The sequence below is a fragment of the Ranitomeya imitator genome, chromosome 2 (genome assembly GCF_032444005.1).
Source record: "Ranitomeya imitator isolate aRanImi1 chromosome 2, aRanImi1.pri, whole genome shotgun sequence".
Taxonomy (NCBI): domain Eukaryota; kingdom Metazoa; phylum Chordata; class Amphibia; order Anura; family Dendrobatidae; genus Ranitomeya; species Ranitomeya imitator.
Window position 1 is genome coordinate 762,275,120 of NC_091283.1, and position 21,594 is coordinate 762,296,713.

Below are 21,594 nucleotides of genomic sequence, written 5' to 3' on the forward strand. Positions count from 1 at the left end.
TCCTTCATTGCCTTCAGACGTAACATCACTCCCCCTGGTGGAAGAACAACATTACTGCAACGAACCAGGACTTTGGGGCGCTGCATTTAGATGCAGTAAAACCGCATCTAATGATTAGTCACATGCGTGACTAACGCAGCTTACTACGCATGTCTACTACTATTTTACACACGGTCTTACCTGTCCCACCGCCGGAAGTCCGCGTCCACTGCAGTTCTCGTGGTAAGCCAAGTTCTCGCAATAACTTACCGCGAGAACTGCCGTGCACGTGACTGGGGGTTTTCTCCGGTCACTAGTCTGGTTGTCACGGTCAGCTGATCAGCTGATTATGAGAATGCTGCAGTGTAGGTGATCGCAGGAGAGTTATCTCCAGCGATCATCTACAAGCTCTGCTATGTCTGAATGTCAGGCATCCAGATGTAGCAGAGCTGGACTCGTCGTGGGACACTCGTTATTAAATGGATCACGTCGGACACGAAGTATACTGTTGGTTTATTATTTTTTTTATTTTTTTCCAGGAGAATGAGGGTGTCACAGGAATGAGCGTACAATAAAGATATCAAAACTGTGGGTGTGTAAAGAGTGTGTAAAGAGTGTGTAAAGAGTGTGTAAAGAGTGTGTAAAGAGTGTGTAAAGAGTGTGTAAAGAGTGTGTAAAGAGTGTGTAAAGAGTGTGTAAAGAGTGTGTAAAGAGTGTGTAAAGAGTGTGTAAAGAGTGTGTAAAGAGTGTGTAAAGAGTGTGTAAAGAGTGTGTAAAGAGTGTGTAAAGAGTGTGTAAAGAGTGTGTAAAGAGTGTGTAAAGAGTGTGTAAAGAGTGTGTAAAGAGTGTGTAAAGAGTGTGTAAAGAGTGTGTAAAGAGTGTGTAAAGAGTGTGTAAAGAGTGTGTAAAGAGTGTGTAAAGAGTGTGTAAAGAGTGTGTAAAGAGTGTGTAAAGAGTGTGTAAAGAGTGTGTAAAGAGTGTGTAAAGAGTGTGTAAAGAGTGTGTAAAGAGTGTGTAAAGAGTGTGTAAAGAGTGTGTAAAGAGTGTGTAAAGAGTGTGTAAAGAGTGTGTAAAGAGTGTGTAAAGAGTGTGTAAAGAGTGTGTAAAGAGTGTGTAAAGAGTGTGTAAAGAGTGTGTAAAGAGTGTGTAAAGAGTGTGTAAAGAGTGTGTAAAGAGTGTGTAAAGAGTGTGTAAAGAGTGTGTAAAGAGTGTGTTTAACCCTTTCATAACTATAGAATTAGTAATGGTAGGGATCTTATTGACGCCTCTCCATTATGAAGATTATTTTCACAAACAAACGCAAGTCATATCAATGAAATGTTACCACTATCATGAAGGACAATATCACTGATAATACAATAATACGCTGGGATCCATTGAAACGTTCTAGAGTGATTGCTTCAAAGCGACAGTGGTCAGAATGAAAATAAATTAATAAAAAATTGGCCTTGTCAGGAAGGAGAAATCAGGCTTTGGAGTGATAGTGTTAGATAAACATTTTTGGTTTATTTGTAAATTTGTTCAATATTATTGACAGTATATCCCCATGTACTTTTTCACATGTATGCACTTGTGATTACTATTGCTATTTAAAAAAAAAAAAATAACAGCAATATAATGTGATGCTCGTTCAAAATTACCTGTGGCAAATAACAGGTGTGGGCAATATGAAAATCACATCTGAAACCAGATTAAAAAAAAAAAAAAAAAAGGGAGAAGCTGACAATCTTTGCCATCAGTGTGTCAAGAGTGGGAAGAGAGGGTTGAACTGACAATCCAACACAATGGGCAGCACTTTGAACACATTTTGTAAGTGGTCATAAATTTGTAAATAATTCATGAAAGAATAAAGTTACAGTGCCGGCAAAAAAATCTTTACAAGTTCAGTGAAATCACAAAATCTTAATATTCAAGTGGATTCAAGTGTTTTATTGTGGATATTTTATTACAATTAGTATTTTGTCATGTCACCCTTACATTTTATCACCATCTGCAGTCGTTTAGGCATGGATTCAGCACCCCACACCATCACACTGTCATGGTGTTTAACAGTCTTAACGGTATATTTTGGGTCATACCGTGACACGGTACTCGGACGACGCACGACCTTTGAGCCTCCCCTGACCAGCCTGAAAGTGCTCTCATCACTAAACATCACTTCCTTCCACTCTTCAGATGTCCAATCTTGATATTTCTTACATAAGGCAAGCCTTTTCTTCTTCATTGCTGCTGTGAGCAGGGGCTTCTTTGCGGCACGGCAACTTGGTAGACCCAGGTCCTTCTGCAGGCGGTGACGAATTGTCCTAGTTGCGATGTTCTGGAGGAGCACAGGGTACTTGTTTTTTAGTTCAACAACAGATATAGAAGGATGTGACATCACTTCACGCTTCAGAAGCTTATCAGTCCTTGGTGAAGTCTTCTTAGGTGCGCCAGAGCCTGACTTCCTCTGCGGTACCATCCCAGGAGGCAATGATGCCGCTGACCGCTTCAGTTGATAAATTGCTTCTCTTGACACTCCCAGATCTCTAGCTACAGCAATCACTGAATCCCCCTTCTCGAGCAGAGTCAAGGCACGGGATTTCTCTTCCATTTTAAGCTTCTTTCGACCCATTGTGGGAGATAATAAAAAACTGAGGGAGATAATAAAAGACTGTCTAATAGCAAAACTGGCTGAGCTGCACATAACCACCAATCAGAGTGCAGCTTTCGCTTAACCAGAGAAGTGAAAACTGAGCGTTGATTGGTTGATATTTGCAACAAAGCCAGCTTTAATATTAGACAGTTTTTTTATTATCTCCCCCATTGTGTACACTTTTAAAAAGTGAAATTATGATGTGGATTTTACATGTAAAGTTTTTTTTTTCCTGCGCAAGTGTTAAGGTTTTTTTTTGCCGGCACTGTACGTTAAAACCAAACACACCATTGTTTTTCTTGTGAAATTCTCAATAAGTTTGAGGTGTCACATAACCCTCTTCCCATTAGAAAAAATAAAGTTGGCTCCAAAATGGCCGCCATGGTCACCACCTATCTTGAAAAGTTTCCCCCCTCCCATGTACTAATGTGCCACGAACAGGAAGTGGATATCAACAACCATTCCCATTTTATTTAGGTGTATCCATATAAATGTCCCACCCTGTAAATATTTATAACCTCCTACGATAGCCATTAGTAATATGTGTATACACACACCAAAACTGAGGGGGAAAAAAAATAATGGACAAGTGAAAATCCCTATAGAATAAGGAGTTTTGTTGGATCGCACTCGGTAGGAAATACAGTGATGTGAGCGAGTCTTACATCAGAAGCCTGTACTGTTCCTTCATGCTCCAGGCCTTGATGTCAGACCCACAGACCCGCATTGGCATGTGTGCCAGGACATGACGCATGTGATTACAGCTCACAATCACTCACTATTCCTTGAAGCGGCCCCACAAGACTACCATTTAGGGTAATTAGTAGTGATGAGCGAGCGAGCGTGCTCAGATACCGTGTTCTCAGAGCATGCTCAAGTAATATGTTCAAGTCACCGAGGCTGCATGTTTAACAAATAGGCAATCCGTAGCTGTGGACATCCTGTATGTGCTGCGGATGTCGAACAGCCACGAATTATGCAGTCGTGGGACTTGAACATACCACTCGAGCACACCCAATAACATCCGAGTAGGCTCTGATAACACGATATCCGAGCACACTCGATGATCGCTAGTAATTAGCATAAGGCAAGCACCATAAAAGACTTTAACCCCTTTCTGACAAATGACGTACTATCCCGTCGAGGTGGGGTGGGCCCGTATGACTACCGACAGGATAGTATGTCATATGCGATGAGCGCGGCTGAGTGTCAGCTGACTATCGCAGCTGACATCCGGCGGTTACGGACCGCCCCAGGACATTAACCCCCGGCACACCGCGATCAATCATGATCGCAATGTTCCAACGGTACAGGAAAGCATCGAGCAGGGAGGGGGCTCCCTGCGGGCTTCCCTGAGACCCTCAGCACAAGGCCATGTGCTCACCTTCTACCGAGCGTCTCCTCCCTACAGGCCCCGGATCTAAAATGGCTGCGGAGCTACATCCGGGTCCAGCAGGGGGGTGGCTTACCAGCGCCTGCTCAGAGCAAGCGCTGGTAAGCCTGCAGCCCTGCATGTCATATCGCTGATCTGACACAGTGCTCTGCAAAGTGTCAGATCAGTGATCTGACCCTATAACATGATGTCCCCCCCTGGGGCAATGTTATAACGTTAAAAAAAAAAAAGTGTGTGTGTGTGTGTGTGTGTGTGTGTGTGTGTGTGTGTGTGTGTGTGTGTGTGTGTGTGTGTGTGTGTGTGTGTGTGTGTGTGTGTGTGTGCGTGTGCATATATATATATATATATATATATATATATATATATGCGCGTGCGTGCGTATATATATATATATATATATATATATATATATATATATATATATATATATATATATATATATATATATATATATATATATATATATATACACACAGGTCCTTCTCAAAAAATTAGCATATAGTGTTAAATTTCATTATTTACCATAATGTAAATGACCTCAGGGTCCGGTCTCCTCTTCTCGTTGTACAGCGTTTTCTGCCACATTGTTTCCTTCCAACAGACTTACCATTGAGGTGCCTTGATACAGCACTCTGGGAACAGCCTATTTGTTGAGAAATTTCTTTCTGGGTCTTACCCTCTTGCTTGAGGGTGTCAATGATGGCCTTCTTGACATCTGTCAGGTCGCTAGTCTTACCCATGATGGGGGTTTTGAGTAAAGGCCCCTTCACATTTAGCGACGCTGCAGCGATACCGACAACGATCCGAATCGCTGCAGCGTCGCTGTTTGGTCGCTGGAGAGCTGTCACACAGACCGCTCTCCAGCGACCAACGATGCCGGTAACCAGGGTAAACATCGGGTAACTAAGCGCAGGGCCGCGCTTAGTAACCTGATGTTTACCCTGGTTACCATGCTAAAAGTAAAAAAAAAAACAAACAGTACATACTTACCTACAGCTGTCTGTCCTCCAGCGCTGCGCTCTGCTTCTCTGCTCTCCTCCTGTACTGTCTGGGAGCCGGAAAGCAGAGCGGTGACGTCACCGCTCTGCTTTCCGGCTCACAGCCAGTACAGGAGGAGTGCAGAGCACAGCGCTGGAGGACAGACAGCGGTAGGTAAGTATGTACTGTTTGGTTTTTTTTACTTTTAGCATGGTAACCAGGGTAAACATCGGGTTACTAAGCGCGGCCCTGCGCTTAGTTACCCGATGTTTACCCTGGTTACCAGTGAAGACATCGCTGGATCGGTGTCACACACGCCGATCCAGCGATGTCTCCAGGGAGTCCAGCGACGAAATAAAGTTCTGGACTTTATTCAGCGACCAACGATCTCCCAGCAGGGGCCTGATCGTTGGTCGCTGTCACACATAACGATTTCATTAACGATATCGTTGCTACGTCACAAATAGCAACGATATCGTTAACAATATCGTTATGTGTGAAGGTACCTTAATGAACCAGGCAGGGAGTTTATAAAAGCCTCAGGTATCTTTTGCATGTGTTTAGAGTTAATTAGTTGATTCAGAAGATTAGGGTAATAGGTCGTTTAGAGAACCTTTTCTTGATATGCTAATTTATTGAGACAGGTTTTTTGGGTTATCAGGAGTTGTATGCCAAAATCATCAGTATTAAAACAATAAAAGACCTGACAAATTTCAGTTGGTGGATAATGAATCTATAATATATGAAAGTTTAATTGTAATCATTACATTATGGTAAATAATGAAATTTAACACTATATGCAAATTTTTTGAGAAGGACCTGTATGTATGTATGTATGTATGTATGTATATATATATATGTGTGTGTGTGTGTGTGTGTGTGTGTGTGTGTGTGTGTGTGTGTGTGTGTGTGTGTGTGTGTGTGTGTGTGTGTATGTATGTATATATATATATATATATAATTTTTTATATTGGCCAATTTATGCGCTAAGAATCTTCATTTTATCTATAACTAAGTTTTATGGAGAAAAATTTTTTTAAAAAATTAAAAAATATTTTTGAGAAGTATGATTCATAACGAACATTTGTCTGTTTTCACATGGCCTAGATTCATGTACATGTGCTGCTGTGATAGATATTATCACGCCGAACAAAAAGTGAAATAACACGCAATCAAAAAGACGGATATAAACAACCATGGTACCGCTGAAAACATCTTGTCCCACAAAAAAAACGAGCCGCCATACAGCATCAATGAAAAAATAAAAAAAAGTTATAGTCCTCAGAATAAAGCGATGCAAAAATAATTATTTTTTCTATAAAATAGTTTTCATTGTATAAAAGCGCCAAAACAAAAAAAAAAATACGCTAAAAAACCCGCTATAAAAGTAAATCAAACCTCTCCCTTCAACACCCCTTTAGTTAGGAAAAAGAAATAAAATTAAAAAAAAAAAAAAAAAAAAAACGTATTTATTTCCATTTTCTCATTAAGGCTAGGGTTTCAGTTATAATTGGGGGGTTTCCACTGTTTAGGCACATCAGGGTTCTCCAAACGCGACATGGCGTTCGATCTCAATTCCAACCAATTCTGCGTTGAAAAAGTAAAACAGTGCTCCTTCCCTTACGAGCTCTCCCATGCACCCAAACAGGGGTTTACCCCCAACATATGTGCTATCAGCGTACTCAGGACAAATTGGACAACAACTTTGGGGTCCAATTTCTCCTGTTACCTTTGGGAAAATAAAAATTTGGGGGGCTAAAAAAAACATTTTTGTGGGAAAAAAAAGATTTTTTATTTTTACGGCTCTGCGTTATAAACTGTAGTGAAACACTTGGGGGTTCAAAGTTCTCAACACATCTAGATAAGTTCTTTGGGGGGTCTAGATTCCAATATGGGTCACTTGTGGGGGGGTTTCTACTGTTTAGTTACATCAGGGGCTCTGCAAATGCAACGTGACACCTGCAAACCAATCCATCTAAGTCTGCATTCCAAATGGCGCCCCTTCCCTTCCGAGCTCTGCCATACACCCAAACGGTTGTTCCCCCCCACATAAGGGGTATCAGGGTACTCAGGACAAATTGGACAACAACTTTTGGGGTTCTATTTCTCCTGTTACCCTTGAGAAAAATACAAAACTGGGGCTAAAAAATAATTTTTGTGGGAAAAAAAATATATATATTTTCACGGCTCTGCGTTATAAACTGAAGAAGTGAAACACTTGTGTTCTGAGAGCTTTGAACCCCCATCTAGATAAGTTCCTTAGGGGGTCTACTTTCCAAAATTGTGTCACTTTGGGGGGGTTTCAATGTTTAGGCACATCAGGGGCTCTCCAAACACAACATGGCGTCCCATCTCAATTCCTGTCAATTTTGCATTGAAAAGTCAAACAGCGCTCCTTCCCTTCCGAGCTCTGCCACGCGCCCAAACAGTGGTTTACCCCCACATATGGGGTATAGGCGTACTCAGGACAAACTGTACAACAACTTTTGGGGGTTCATTTTCTCCTGTTACCCTTGGGAAAAAAAAATCAAATTGGAGCTGAAGTAAATTTTGTGTGAAAAAAGTTAAATGTTCGTTTTTATTTACACATTCCAAAAATTCCTGTGAAACACCTGAAGGGTTAATAAACTTCTTGAATGTGGTTTTGAGCACCTTGAGGGGTGCAGTTTTTAGAATGGTGTCACACTTGGTTATTTTCTATCATATAGACCCCTCAAAGTAACTTCAAATGAGATGTGGTTCCTAAAAAAATATGGTGTTGTAAAAATGAGAAATTGCTGGTCAACTTTTAACCCTTAGAACTCCCTAACAAAAAAAAATTTGGGTTCCAAAATTGTGCTGATGTAAAGTAGACATGTGGGAAATGTTACTTATTCAGTATTTTGTGTTACATATCTCTGTGATTTAAGGGCATAAAAATTCAAAGTTGGAAAATTGCGAAATCGAAGAAATTTTACCACTACCATGAAGTACAATATGTCACGAGAAAACAATGTCAGAATCACCGGGGTCCGTTGAAGCGTTCTAGAGTTATAACCTCATAAAGGGACAGTGGTCAGAATTGTAAAAATTGGCCCGGTCATTAACGTGCAAACAACCCTTGGAGGTAAAAGGGGTTAAAAAAAAATAAATAATTTTAAAAATCTCCTTTGCAAAATTTTTTTACATAGTGTAATATTAGGGTAGTGGTGCGCCTACACATGAAATTAATGTTTCAAGTTTTATGTAATAAAAAAAAAAAAAAATTGCATTTCAAACTTTGTGGAAGACAAACTTAAAAATGACAAATGTGAACTTAAGGTGACATTACATTGAATAAAAAAGAGGACATGGGTAAATAAATTGCTACACACCACCCGACAGTCCGGTAAAATGCATTATAAAGTGGGGGGCGTGGCCTAGCGAGCGATGTGAGCGGACGTGCGACGGATCTCTCTCCCCGCACCGCTCCTAAATCCTCACCCTTGAAGGCGCCGCCGAGCGCCGAAAACCGGGCGAAGTTGCTCCGCAGGACCCCTGGGCACGGAGGAGAGTGCCGGAGGCAGCGAAAGGAGAAGAGCGGTAATGCCGCGTAAGAGACAGTCAGCGCCCGCGGCTGGCGCGAAAATCCAAGATGGCGCCGTGGCAGAGGAGGAGGCGGCCAGAGCCAGCACCGCATACCGCCGGAGGCTTGAGGTAATCGCCCGGCTGGAGCGGTTTGCTCGGACAGAGGAGGGGGGTGCCCTGCTGCTGGGCCCTGAGGGGCCAGATGAGGAGGAAGTCCCGCAGAGACAGGAGAGAGGAGGGGATGACACCCTCAGTGTGGTGGAGGAGCGGCTTTCTCCAAGGAAGAGGCAGGAGATGCAAGAGACAACTAACATGTCACCCACCGCCAGTCCAGTGCAGGCTAAGGACTCTGAGGGTGCGCAGCAATCAAACGGGGGGGAACCTACACTGCAGGACATTTTCTCAGTCGTTATACACTGCAAATCTGCCCTGGCTGCGCTGAACCTAAGGGTAGACGATTTAACAGTTGAAATGAAGTCCCTTAATTCTGCTATGCGTAAAGTGGAGAAAAGAGGAGGTGGTGGAGGAGCGTGTGGGCAGTGTGGAAGATCAGACAAATGAACTGTTGAAAAGAGAAAAGAGATACATTCAGCGCATTGCAGAACTGGAATTTAAAACAGATGACCTGGAAAATCGTTCCCGTAGGAACAATCTAAGAATAATTGGGGTGCCGGAGAAGGTGGAGGGGAATAATCCTACGGAATACATTGAGGCATGGCTCAAAAACTCGGTGGGAGGAGCAGACCTTACCAACCACTTTTCCGTGGAAAGGGCCCATAGAGTCCCCACCCGGCCCCTGCCGCCTGGATCCCCCCCTCGAGCTCTGCTGGCAAAAATTTTGGACTATCGGGACCGGGAAACCCTACTAAGGAAGGCCAGGATCAGTGACGGACTGAGCATAGATGGAAATCGGATCTCCATTTATCCGGACTACTCGGCATCGGTGCAGAAACTGAGAATGAGGTTCGGCGAGGTCAAGAGGCGGCTCCGAGACCTGGACCTAAAATATTCGATGTTATACCCGGCTAAGCTCAGGGTGGTGGCGCTGGACCGTGTTCATTTTTTCCAGAACCCGGAGGAGGCTATGCACTGGCTAGATACCAATACTAAGAAAATTGGCGTGGATCGGAGCCGATGAGACTGACGCTGAGACTTCGTCACTCATTTGTTTATACCCCCTGATGGTGATTTTTGAACTTGTCTTACAGAATGCACCCAAAAGTTTGAAATAGTGTGCTCGGCGGCGCAAAGAATATTTCATGTTGATAGCGGTGGGAGGGGGAGAGATGGACTGCAAGGGGCTCAGTTCTAGGTTGTATCAAGAGCTCTCAGTTCTCATACAGAGAAAGAAAGTTTGTACTAGTTGAATTCTATTGAGTTTTAGATGGGGAAGTTGGGAAAGGGGGATGGGAGGGGGTGGGGGGGTGTCGGGGGAGACCTGAAGGAGACTGCTCTAACTCATTGTTTTTTCTCTAGAAAATGGGAGGGGACGTTAATATTATAAGCTGGAATGTTAGGGGGTTAGCGGACGCCACTAAGCGCGCGGCAATATTTCAGTATCTTCTGAAACAGAGGCCCTCGGTGATCTGCCTGCAAGAAACCCACCTAGTGGAGGAAAAAGTTGATATATTACAGAAACGGTGGGTGCGCAAGGCGTATCATTCGACGTTCTCTAGTTACGCGAGGGGAGTATCAGTCTTAATTCACACTAATACCCCATTTGAGGAAGTTGAGGTTAAAATTGATACGGATGGTCAATACGTTTTGCTAGTGTGTAAAATCTTTGACTGTTTAATGTGCATAGTATCATTGTATATACCTCCGCCATACTCTGGAAGGAAGATCCAGGACATATTGGAGGCTATAAGAGGTTGGGATGGGATCCCCCTTCTGGTGGTGGGTGATGTAAACAATATAGCAAATGACCACTGGGACAAGAGTAACCACGCATCACAGCGCAGGGACGGTAATGACACTCCCTTTGGTAACTATCTCAGAGAAATTGGTTGGATTGATTTATGGAGGGTCCGCAATGCCAATACATATTCCTATTCCTGTTACTCGACTACATACGGCTCGATGTCAAGAATTGATGTTGCCTTGGGTAACGATAGGATGAACGAACTGTTAAACGGGGTGGAATATAATCCCAGGATTTTATCAGACCATAGCCCAGTTCGGGTCTCTCTAAAGTTGTCAGGTCAGGTTGGTTTGAGGAGGGCGGGTTGGAAAATTCACCCAGTCTGGCTACAAATTTTGGACATGGCAAAGGTGGGAGTAGAGATAGAGGAATTTTTCAAAATTAATGAAGGGAGCGCGGAATGCCATGTAGTGTGGGACACCATGAAAGCTTATTTAAGGGGAATTTTGTTTAGGGATATCTCAAGACATAAGACAAGGACCAAAGAGCGGGATCAGGGCGTTTTAGAGGAGTTGAAAGCAGCAGAGGCGGCATTGGGGGAACATCGTACCGGGGAATCTCAGAGTCGTATGAGGGCAGCTCAGCGGGAGGTCGATCAGTTATTTTTGAAAAAGGCGGAGAGGTTGAGGGCCTTCCAGAGAGAAACTTTCTACTCGGAGGGGGAGAAAGTGGGGCACTTGCTCTCGGTAGTGGCATCCGCGCAAAGAGACTCTTCACATGTTTACTCTATTAAGACGGAGGAGGGAACGTTGGTTACTCAGGGGGAGCAGATCCTGGAAGTGTTCAGGAAATTTTATGGAAAATTATATACGTCCAGTGTGGAGAAGGGATCCGAGGATATGGAGAGGTACTTGGAAGAAATTGATATGCCCCGGTTGAGTAGAGAGGAGTGTGAATTATTGGAGGAACCGATTGGGGAGGAGGAATTGGGGGTGGCTTTGGCAGGTGTTGCGGGGGGTAAGGCCCCGGGAGCGGACGGCATTCCAGCTGAGGTTTATAAGACCTTGAAAGAAACTCTGTTGGCCAGGCTGGTGGGGGTGTACAATAGCTCGCTGGAAAGAGGGGAGTTGCCTTTGTCGATGAGAGAGGCTATAGTGGTGGTTATTCCTAAGGCTGATAAAGATCCACTGATGCCAGAATCCTATAGACCAATTTCACTATTGACTGCCGATATTAAGATTTTGGCAAAAGCCTTGGCAAATAGGTTGAGTAGGGTGATAGACAAATTGGTGCACCCTGATCAGTCAGGCTTCATGCCTAACAAGTCAACGGCAATCAACCTGAGAAGGTTGTTCTTAAATTTACAAATCCCTTCAGATAATGCTGGCAAACAGGTTGTGGCATCTTTGGACGCCCACAAAGCCTTTGACTGTGTGGAGTGGAGTTATCTGTGGACAGTGTTGGAACGTTTGGGGTTTGGACCTAGGTTCATCTCATGGGTGCGGCTGCTGTATTCTTCCCCGGTGGCAAAGGTAAGGGTGAATGGCGTCCTCTCTGAGACTTTCTCTTTGTCTAGGGGGACTAGACAGGGCTGTCCTTTGTCCCCACTGCTTTTTGCCCTGGCGGTGGAACCCCTTGCTGCAAAAATTAGAGGTTCCCGGGAGGTGAGGGGATTTATGTACGGGGATTCGGAAGAGAAGGTAGCGTTATACGCAGATGATATTTTGCTCTTCTTGGAGGATTCGGGGGAGTCCCTGACAGGGGCGGAGGCCATTATTGAAGAATTTGGGAGCTACTCTGGCCTGAGAATCAATTGGGAAAAGTCCAATATGATGTTAGTGGATGGGGATTATGAGAATAGTGCTATGAGGGAATCTCATGCAAAGTTGAGGTTGGTGGATAAATTTAAATATTTGGGGATTCAGATTGCGTTGCCTCTGACGAGTTTTGAGGAACTAAATTTGGCGCCACTATTGCGGAAGATACGTATTAAGGTTCAGGCGTGGAAAAAGTTACACTTATCGGTCATTGGTAGAATAAATCTAATAAAGATGATTGTGATGCCGCAACTTCTCTACGTGCTGCACAACTCCCCTATATGGATATCGCAGAATAGATTTCGGAGGATTAGATCTCTATTTGGCGAGCTGATTTGGGGAGGGAAAAGTCCTAGATTTAAACAGGAAATCCTACAAAGACCAAAGACGGAGGGGGGAGTGGCACTGCCCAACCCATGGTTATATTTTTTGGCTTCACAATGTCAGCATTTTAGGGGATGGGGTGTGGAATCGGGTTGGGAGTGGACACCCTGCAGTCTGAGGAAACTGATTGGGTCAAGGGTATTAGTTGAGGGTTTGGAGGGTGGGCATTTCCGAGAGAAGGGGACTAAATTTTGCACTGTTAGGCTCATCCATAAGGTTTGGGACAAAGTTAAAGGAATTAGGGGTGTGAGGGCACTTACTAGGTTTTCGCCCATATGGAATAAATTGTCTCTTGCAGGAGTTTAGACAGATGGAGGGATTCCATGTTTGGAAGGGAGCGGGAATTTCTCGGATAAGCCAAGTTTTGCACCAAGGTAGAATTAAGAATTTTGAAACACTACAGGAGGAATTTCAGCTGCCAAGCTCTGAATTGTACCAATACAACCGCATCTCTCATGCATATCGGGCACAATGTAAGAAGGGGCCTATGGAAATCCAGGTGGATCTAATGCTAGATTTTATCCTCATAGGGGAAGGCACGAAGGGGGTGATCTCAGGAATATATGAATTTCTTCTATTTTCCTTTTTAGAGGGGCACCCTATCAGAGCTAGAGCAAAGTGGGAGGCAGACCTGGGGGTGATTGACGGCGATCAGTGGGACTCAATATTGGAATACGTGCCCAGGATCTCGATGAGTGAGCCTGGGAGGCTGTCACAGCTGTTGGTCATTCATAGGGCTTATAGAACTCCGGACATGTTGTATAAAGCTGGTCTAAGACCTAACTCCGAATGCCCTAGGTGCTCGCAGTCCGAGGCGGGTATCCTCCATATGATGTGGCAGTGCCCCAGGTTATCATCGTTTTGGATCGTGGTGCTAAATAAAGTGGGACTAACATACAAATGTTCGATACCACGGGATCCTTTGGTATGCATATTGGGTTACGTAGAGGAGATTGTAACTGATAACTCGTACAAAACAGTCATTGCAAGATTGCTGTTTATTGCTCGAAAGTTGATCGCTAAGTTTTGGATAAGGGTAGAGCCACCAACGAGAAGAGATTTCATGACACAAGTGGACTATATCGTGGCATTGGAGAAGAGCATTTATTCTAAAAGAAACAAGATGGACCTTTTCAACAAGTTGTGGAATCCTTGGCTCAAGTCGGCGTGATCTGGAGATTGTTTTCTAGTTTTTTGGGTACTCTGCCCCCGTGGGAGCAGTATTGACATGACACCTTCTTGTTCTTGGTTAAGGATAGACGTTTGGGAGGATCGGAGTGGTTCTTCTTGGGTCTCCGGGGATGGGGGGGAGGGGAGGGGAGGGAAGCTGGTTTGGGATTAAAAAGTTTATTGAAAATGCAGAACATATGTATGTACTGTTTACAGTAATGTAATCTACTTATATTTTTCTTACTGTTTAATAAAAATATTTGATTAAAAAAAAAAAAATGCATTATAAAGTAAATCAGCCAATTTATTATCAGGTGCAATATCCCTAATGGCTTCCCATAGGGTTATAAATGTCACAGTTAGAAGACATTACGTAGATTTAACAGTACAATATCTCACAGGAAACAACAGTGCTCATTGCTTAATACAAAAGGAACAATGACTAAGAAAAATGTGAAAGTAACATAAAACACTTGCCTCCAGGATAGGACGGCATTGCACCAGGATAGCCACCGGGTGCAGGGAAGCCCCCTGCTGCAGGGTATCCTCCACCAGCGGCAGGTGGATAAGCACCACCAGGATACTGCCCACCAGGAAATGCCTGCTGCCCAGCAGGGGGGTATGACGGATCATTTCCCTGCAAAAAGATATTTTCAAGCAAAAATTAAGGAAGAAAAATTTTTTTTTTTTTTAAATTGCTACACACGGATTGGTGTATGCCATGTTAAAGCCAATGAGCGCCGTTTTGTAATGCAGTTTGTGGCAAATAAAGCACTTGTTTACATGAGCTTTAACTACATACAATTTGTTTAGTTTTGAGTTCAAATATGGATTCAAGAGAACCTGGCATGTCCGCTTTAGCAAATACATATATTCCTCTAAATAATTCTGATGCATCTTTTCTTAAAGCTCCGTGGTAAATTAACAATGTAGCGTTACCATTCTCCTTGCAAACAGGAGGTGACCAAACACGCACTATCCAACAAGTGCAGACACAGTGACAAAGGCAATGCTCAGCTGTCAGTGCGGCCATATAGGGGGAACAGTAACACGATGAGCTCAACAAAGTTGTCTTTTTTTTTTCCGGATTCCATCATTTACCGATGAAACAATAATAAAAGTTAGAAGGTAAAATAGTCGCTTTTCAAGCAGAGTAATAAGATCATCACTCTGCTCAGTACATAGATACTGTTATTTGCATAATATTGAATTTCATGTCATCCAGAACTATTTTAAATATATGCAAAAAAGCTTTCTATACGAGTATATCAGATACAGAATGCAGGCAGGCAGAATACTTACTGGGAAGCCTGGATATCCTGGGAACCCCGATGATTGGTATGGGTACGCCATTCTGCAACAGAGGAAACAAAACACATTGCACCTAAAAGTCACGTTGGGGAGGGGGGAGGGGGATTTCACTCTCTAATTTTAGACACTGCTATTCATGGCTGGACAGAACTTACAGCACCTGTCCTGGATTACATTAGTCCCCCCCCCACAGCCTATTATCTGAAACCCTTGACCACCCAATCACTTGCACACAAGTGGAGTTTACCTCGCCCTATGCCCGACACCAGAGCACTAAGGCCGCCATTCCTACAATTCACTCCCTTCCTCACTAAGCACAATAGTGTTATGGAAACATCCTTTGTTGCTTGGGGGAAAAAGAAAAAAAACCTGGAACAGACCTCCACCCTGTGAATTAGTCAGACTTCAGAATAAAGGCCATACAGCCTTGACACTGTACTACGCCAACTGTACAAATCTGCAGGAACAAACTGGACACAAAACGAGCAATTTATATACATAATTGTCTAAGGGGTACTTCTGTCTGTCTATCTGTCGCGATTATTTGTTCGCTAATTGGTCTCGGCAGCTGCCTGTCATGGCTGCTGTGACCAATCAGCGACGGCCACAGTCCAATTAGTCCCTCCCCTACTCCCCTGCACTCACTGCCCGGCGCCTGCTCCAGAATCCCCTCCACTCACACAGGGTTAACGGCAGCGGTAACGGCCCGCGGTGTAACGCACTCCGTTACCGCTGCTATTAACCCTGTGTGTCCCCAATTATTTACTATTGATGCTGCCTATGCAGCATCAATAGTAAAAATATGTCATGTTAAAAATAATAATAATAAAAAATAAAAAAATAAAAAAAAAAAACTTGCTATACTCACCCTCCGCCGCCTTTCTCGCTCCTCCCCACGGTCCCGGGACCGCTCCATTGCAAGAGGCAGCTTCCGGTGAGGTCCCGTCCCAGGGCTGGTGTGCGACAAGGACCTGCCGTGACGTCACGGTCATGTGACCGCGACATCATCATAGGTCCTGCTCACACCAGCCCTGGCACCAAAAGCTGCCGCTTGCAATGGAGCGGTCCCGGGATCGTGGCGAGGAACAGGAAAGGCGGCGGATGGCAAGTATAGCAGGACTTTAACGGGCTATAGGTGAGTGTATGTTTATTTTAATTTTTTTGTAAGTCTCTATACTACGTGGCTCTGTGATGGCCAATATACTACGTGACTGGGCAATATACCGTACTACGTGGGCTGTGCAATATACTACGTGGCTGGGCAATATACTATGCATATTCTAGAATACCCGATGCATTAGAATCGGGCCACCATCTAGTACTTGTATATTGTGCTAAGAGAGCAGAACCATGAGAGCCTGGACGGCAGCACACACAGGGGCTGGACAGGAATTGCTTCAGTACACAATGTTTTTCTTTTGTGTTCTATGTAAGAACTAGATGGTGGCCCGATTCTAACACATCGGGTATTCTAGAATATGTATGTAGTTGATTTATGAAAATTTAATAATAATGCAATGAATACACAGGATTCGGCCGGCCGCGAGTGACCAATGAGCGAAGCATGGTTCAAATCCCACACCAATTCGCAGCCAGACTGCGCCTGTTGCTGATTGGTCGCCCTCGGCCGGGCGCAACCAGTGAAGCCAGGGCCGGCTCCAGGTTTTTGAGGACCCTGGGCGAAAATGGGCTCCCCTCCCTTTAACATACCACAATTCATGATGCACAGATACAGCAGAGAAATATAGCACAGCCCAAGCAGCATATAGCAGTGTGGGCACCATATTCCTGTTAAAAAAAAAAAATAATAATTAAAATAAAAAATAGTTATATACTCACCTTCCGGCGGCTCCCGGATCGAGCCCAGGCCTTTAGCGATGCTTCCGCCAGGTCCATTCCCAGTAATGCTTTGCGGCAATAACCCGTGATGATGTAGCAGTCTCGCGAGACCGCTACGTCATCTGGTGTCATTACCGCAAAGCATTACTGGGACCGGAGCATCGCAAGGAGCGGGAAAAGCTGCCGGGGACGCCGAAGGTGAGAATATCAAGATTTTTTTATTATTTTTAACATGATATTTTTTACTGCATAGGCAGCATCAATAGTAAAAAGTGAAGTGGTGTTTAAATCTCGCCCCAATATTGCTGATTGATCCCAGCTGGCCAGGAGCGACCAATCAGTGATGCGGGATTTCCGTTCCAGACAAACAGACGGAAGTGAACCTTAGACAATTATATATACTAGATGGTGGCCCGATTCTAACGCATCGGGTATTCTAGAATATGCATGCCCACGCAGTATATTGCATAGCCCACGCAGTATATTGCCCAGCCACGCAGTATACAGCATAGAGCCACGTAGTATACTGCCCAGTCACGTAGTATGCACCATGTCCCTGTTAAAAAAAAAAAAAAAAAAAAAAAGAATTAAAATAAAAAAAATAGTTACTCACCTTCCTGAGCCCCCAGATCGAAGCGGCCGGTTACCGATGCTCCTCGCGCACTCCGGTCTGAAGAGTGAAGACAGCACGTCATCATTTCGCGAGACCGTAATGCATGGTCACCAGGGCGTCGCGAGGAGCATCGGTAACTGGCCGCTTCGATCCGGTGGCTCAGGAAGGTGAGTATGTAACTATTTTTTTTATTATTTTTAACATTAGATCTTTTTACTATTCATGCTGCATAGGCAGCATGAATAGTAAAAAGTTGGTCACACAGGGTTAATAGCAGCGTTAACCGAGTGTGTTACACCGCGGTCAACGCTGCCATTAACCCTGTGTGAGCGCTGACTGACTGCAGGGGAGTACGGAGCGGGCACTGACTGCGGTGAGAAAGGAGCGGCCATTTTTCCGCTGGACTGTGGCCGTCGCTGATTGGTCGCGGCCGCCATGACAGGCAGCTGGCGAGACCAATCAGCTACTTGGATTCCATGACAGACAGAGGCCGCGACCAATGAATATCCGTGACAGACAGACGGAAGTGACCCTTAGACAATTATATAGTAGATAGATGGTCTATATGCCCATACATGAAATCAGAGGTAGACTGCATTGGATGGGCCCATACACCTGTACGGATGTTATAATGTGGCTCCACGTAAAGCCACATGCACATGGTCAGTAAATTATCTCAGTTTTGTAAGTCAAAACCAGGAGTGGGTCAATCAGAGGAAAAGTATAATAGAAACCCGTCACCACTTCTGTATTTATCACCCACTCCTGGTTTTGGCTTTACAGATACTGAGGTAAAAACTACAGACATACGGTAATAATGGACTGTATTAGCCTTTAGTTAGAAAGACAAGGTTTTTTTTCTATGCGTCAAACTGACTCAATTTCATGACAGTTCGCACTGAAGTACAAAACTTGCAAGTCACCTTATCACGCCCTCAGGGGCACGGTAACATTAGTAGGTGACTAGTCTGTGGAAACAAACACCTTAATGACTAGTCTGAGGCCAATTAGAATATTGGAAATAGATTTTTAAACAGTCTTATTGCCACACACTGCAAGCACTTACAGATAAAATTACCGTACACACCTCCATTCTCTGTAGGTGGGAAAACATACAAAATCAGCAGAGTATCAAATACATATTTTTACCACGGTACAAAGGGCTTGTTAAGCAGGGTGCCAATATAGGAATCAATAGATGATGGCAGTTCGGGGGGCATGGGGGCTGATATACACACACCCGCTATAAGCTGCCCCTGAGGCCAGCTGTGCCACAGTTTAATACAGGCGATTCTTCTATAACATGAGAACTAAGCCATATGAACACGTTCAGGAAAGCGTGCAGAATTTTCCTGAACAAAACCAGACTTTTTCTGCAGGAAATCCACATGCGATTTTTTCCAGAGCTTCCCAACGCAATAAATAGCAGTAAAAACGCAAAAATCTGCAAAATTAATGAACATGCTGCGTTTACTGCAATGAGTTGTTTTTTTTGCGGAAAAAAAACGCAGCATGTGCACAAAAATTGTGGAATGCATTAAAAGTGATGTGATGCTTATGTATGCTTTTTTCAGCAGAAAACGGCTGAAAAAACCTGAAAGTGTGCACATAGCCTTAGAGACTGAACCGTTTTCTCCTCTGACAAGAGACATGCAGCCCTGTTGTCTTTTGATGGGGTTTCACATGAAACAGATTTAACTATTATTTTCTCTCTCGATTTCCCCCAAATGAGGGAAGTGATTTTATTCCATTCAGTGCACATAAGCGACTATTGTTCTTGACAGGGAGAGTCCTGTTTATGCAGGAGGGGGCTTTTCAGTGAATGATTTGTCTTTTGTGCAGCACAAGAGATCATTTCACCTGATAAATGGGTATTTTGCAGTGTAAGGGTACCGTCACACAGTGGCATTTTGATCGCTACGACGGCACGATTTGTGACGTTCCAGCGATATATCCGTGACGTTCCAGCGATCTCGCTGTGTCTGACACGCTCCTGCGATCAGGGACCCCGCTGAGAATCGTACGTCGTAGCAGATCGTTTGAAACTTTCTTTCGTCGTCTAGTGTCCCGCTGTGGCGGCATGATCGCATGGTGTAACAAAGGTGTGCACGATATTGTATACGATGTGCGCATAGTAACCAACGGCTTCTACATCGCACATACGTCATGAAATTATCGCTCCAGCGTCGTACATTGCAAAGTGTGACAGCAGTCTACGACGCTGGAGCGATATTGTTACGATGCTGGAGCGTCACGGATCGTGCCGTCGTAGCAATCAAAATGCCACTGTGTGACGGTATCCTAAGGCTATGTTCACACGTTCCTGATTTCCATCCTTTTTTTTCTGCACTAAAAACCGCAGCTCTTGGCAGAAAACGCAGGTCCTTTTTTTGGTGCGTTTTTTTATGCAGTTTTCTATGCGGAGTCTGTGTGTTTTCTAGGGAGTTTTTTAGGGTTAAAATGGCTGAAAATACCCTAACCCTACCCCTATTCTAACCTTAGTGGAAAAAAAAAAAAAAAAAAAATTTCTTTATTTTTTTTATTGTCCCTACCTATGGGGGTGACAAGGGGGGGGGGGGGGGGGGGTGTCATTTACTATTTTTTTATTTTGATCACTGAGATATAACCTATCTCAGTGATCAAAATGCACTTTGGAACGAATCTGCCGGCCGGCAGATTCGGCGGGAGCACTGCGCATGCGCCCGCCATTTTGGAAGATGGCGGCGCCCAGGGAGAAGACGGACGGACGGACACCGGGAGGCCGGGTAAGTATAAGGGGGGGGGAGATGAGGGCACGGGGGGTGGCATCGGAGCATGGGGGGGTGGGATTGGGGCACGGGGGGCAGCCACACTGCAGCGGTTCTGCACCACAAACCGCAGTAAAACCCGCAGATATATTTTTCATCTGCGGGTTTTACTGCGGGTTTGACCTCACAATGGAGGTCAATGGGTGCAGAACCGCTGCAGTTGGTACTTCTTTTTTACTGCAGCTATTCAGCGCGGCTTTTTTTCCCCCGATTCCCGCATCATGTGCACAGTGGTTCCTGTTTTCCATAGGGTACAGTGTACTGTACCCTGCATGGAAAACAGCTGCGGAGCCGCAGCGGCAAAATCGCGGCGGTTCTGCAGTAAAAAACGCACTGTGTGAACATGGCCTAAATGTTCCCTTAAAGAGATTGTCTGGCCTTACAAGTCTGCTGTCATGTAACCGCAGGCTTGCGAATCCTCACGCTACACCCGTGGTGAGGATGCACCAGAAGCAGGCTGTCATGTGATCGCAAGCGTGCAACTTGCATACTTTCGGCCACATTCCAATTAGCCGTGTCCAGCCTCACTCAATACCCTTGCAATGAGGGGAGCTGTGCATGCATGTATGTATGTATGCGAATCCGATAGTTGTGGTCGCACGTCTGCCGCTGCAGTCACCGGAGAATCCTGACAGTGCTTAGTGTGTGCAGATTAACGATCCTGCTTAGTCTGCAGACTTGTACCCCAAGGCCAGATCACCCCCTTTAAATTGTGAGGAAACATTAAAAGAATTGCTCTCATTCAGCCTGCAGTGATCCTGAAGTTACTGAACCGCCGCACAACCTGCCCTACCCTCTCCTAGTGTTTCACCACCCATCCCCTGCAGACTGTGAGCCCTCGCGGGCAGGGTCCTCCTTCCTTATGTACCCGTGTGCCTTGTTATCTGCTCATGTTTAATGCATTTGTCTATATTTGCCTCGTATTCACATGTAAAGCGCCATGGAATAAATGACGCTATAAAAATGTATAATAATAATTTAGTCTTGAAAAGAGGCTGTTAGGCTGGTTTCACATTTGCGTTTAAAAACGCAGCGTTTTAAACGCATTTGGTGCAAAAACGCGTTTAAACACTGCGTTTTTTAGACGCAAGCGTTTTTGTATGTTTTAATACAAACGCGGCGTTTTGACGCGTTTACATGCGTTTTTCCTGCGTTTGCATTTTTGAAACGCATGATGAGAAGTGTGTGACAGCTGCCAATCATCAAAATCAACAAGAAAACCCACTATAAACAGAAATAGCTAGGGTTAGGATCCCTAGTAACC

The 21,594-nt window shown here is 44.4% G+C and overlaps 1 protein-coding gene across 5 annotated transcripts in view; it reads right to left on the reverse strand.

Moving 5' to 3' along the window:
* The window catches only part of ANXA7 (annexin A7), a 118,236-nt gene that overhangs the window by 23,132 nt on the left and 73,510 nt on the right, over window positions 1–21,594 (reverse strand). For all 5 annotated transcript variants that reach the window (XM_069753391.1, XM_069753390.1, XM_069753389.1 and 2 more), the window contains exons 2-3: window positions 15,063–15,114; window positions 14,238–14,397 (exon numbers count right to left, since the gene is read on the reverse strand). In XM_069753391.1, coding sequence (XP_069609492.1) covers window positions 14,238–14,397; window positions 15,063–15,113 — 211 coding nt within the window. In that variant the 5' untranslated portion in view covers window position 15,114. The remainder of the gene's footprint in view (window positions 1–14,237; window positions 14,398–15,062; window positions 15,115–21,594) is intronic.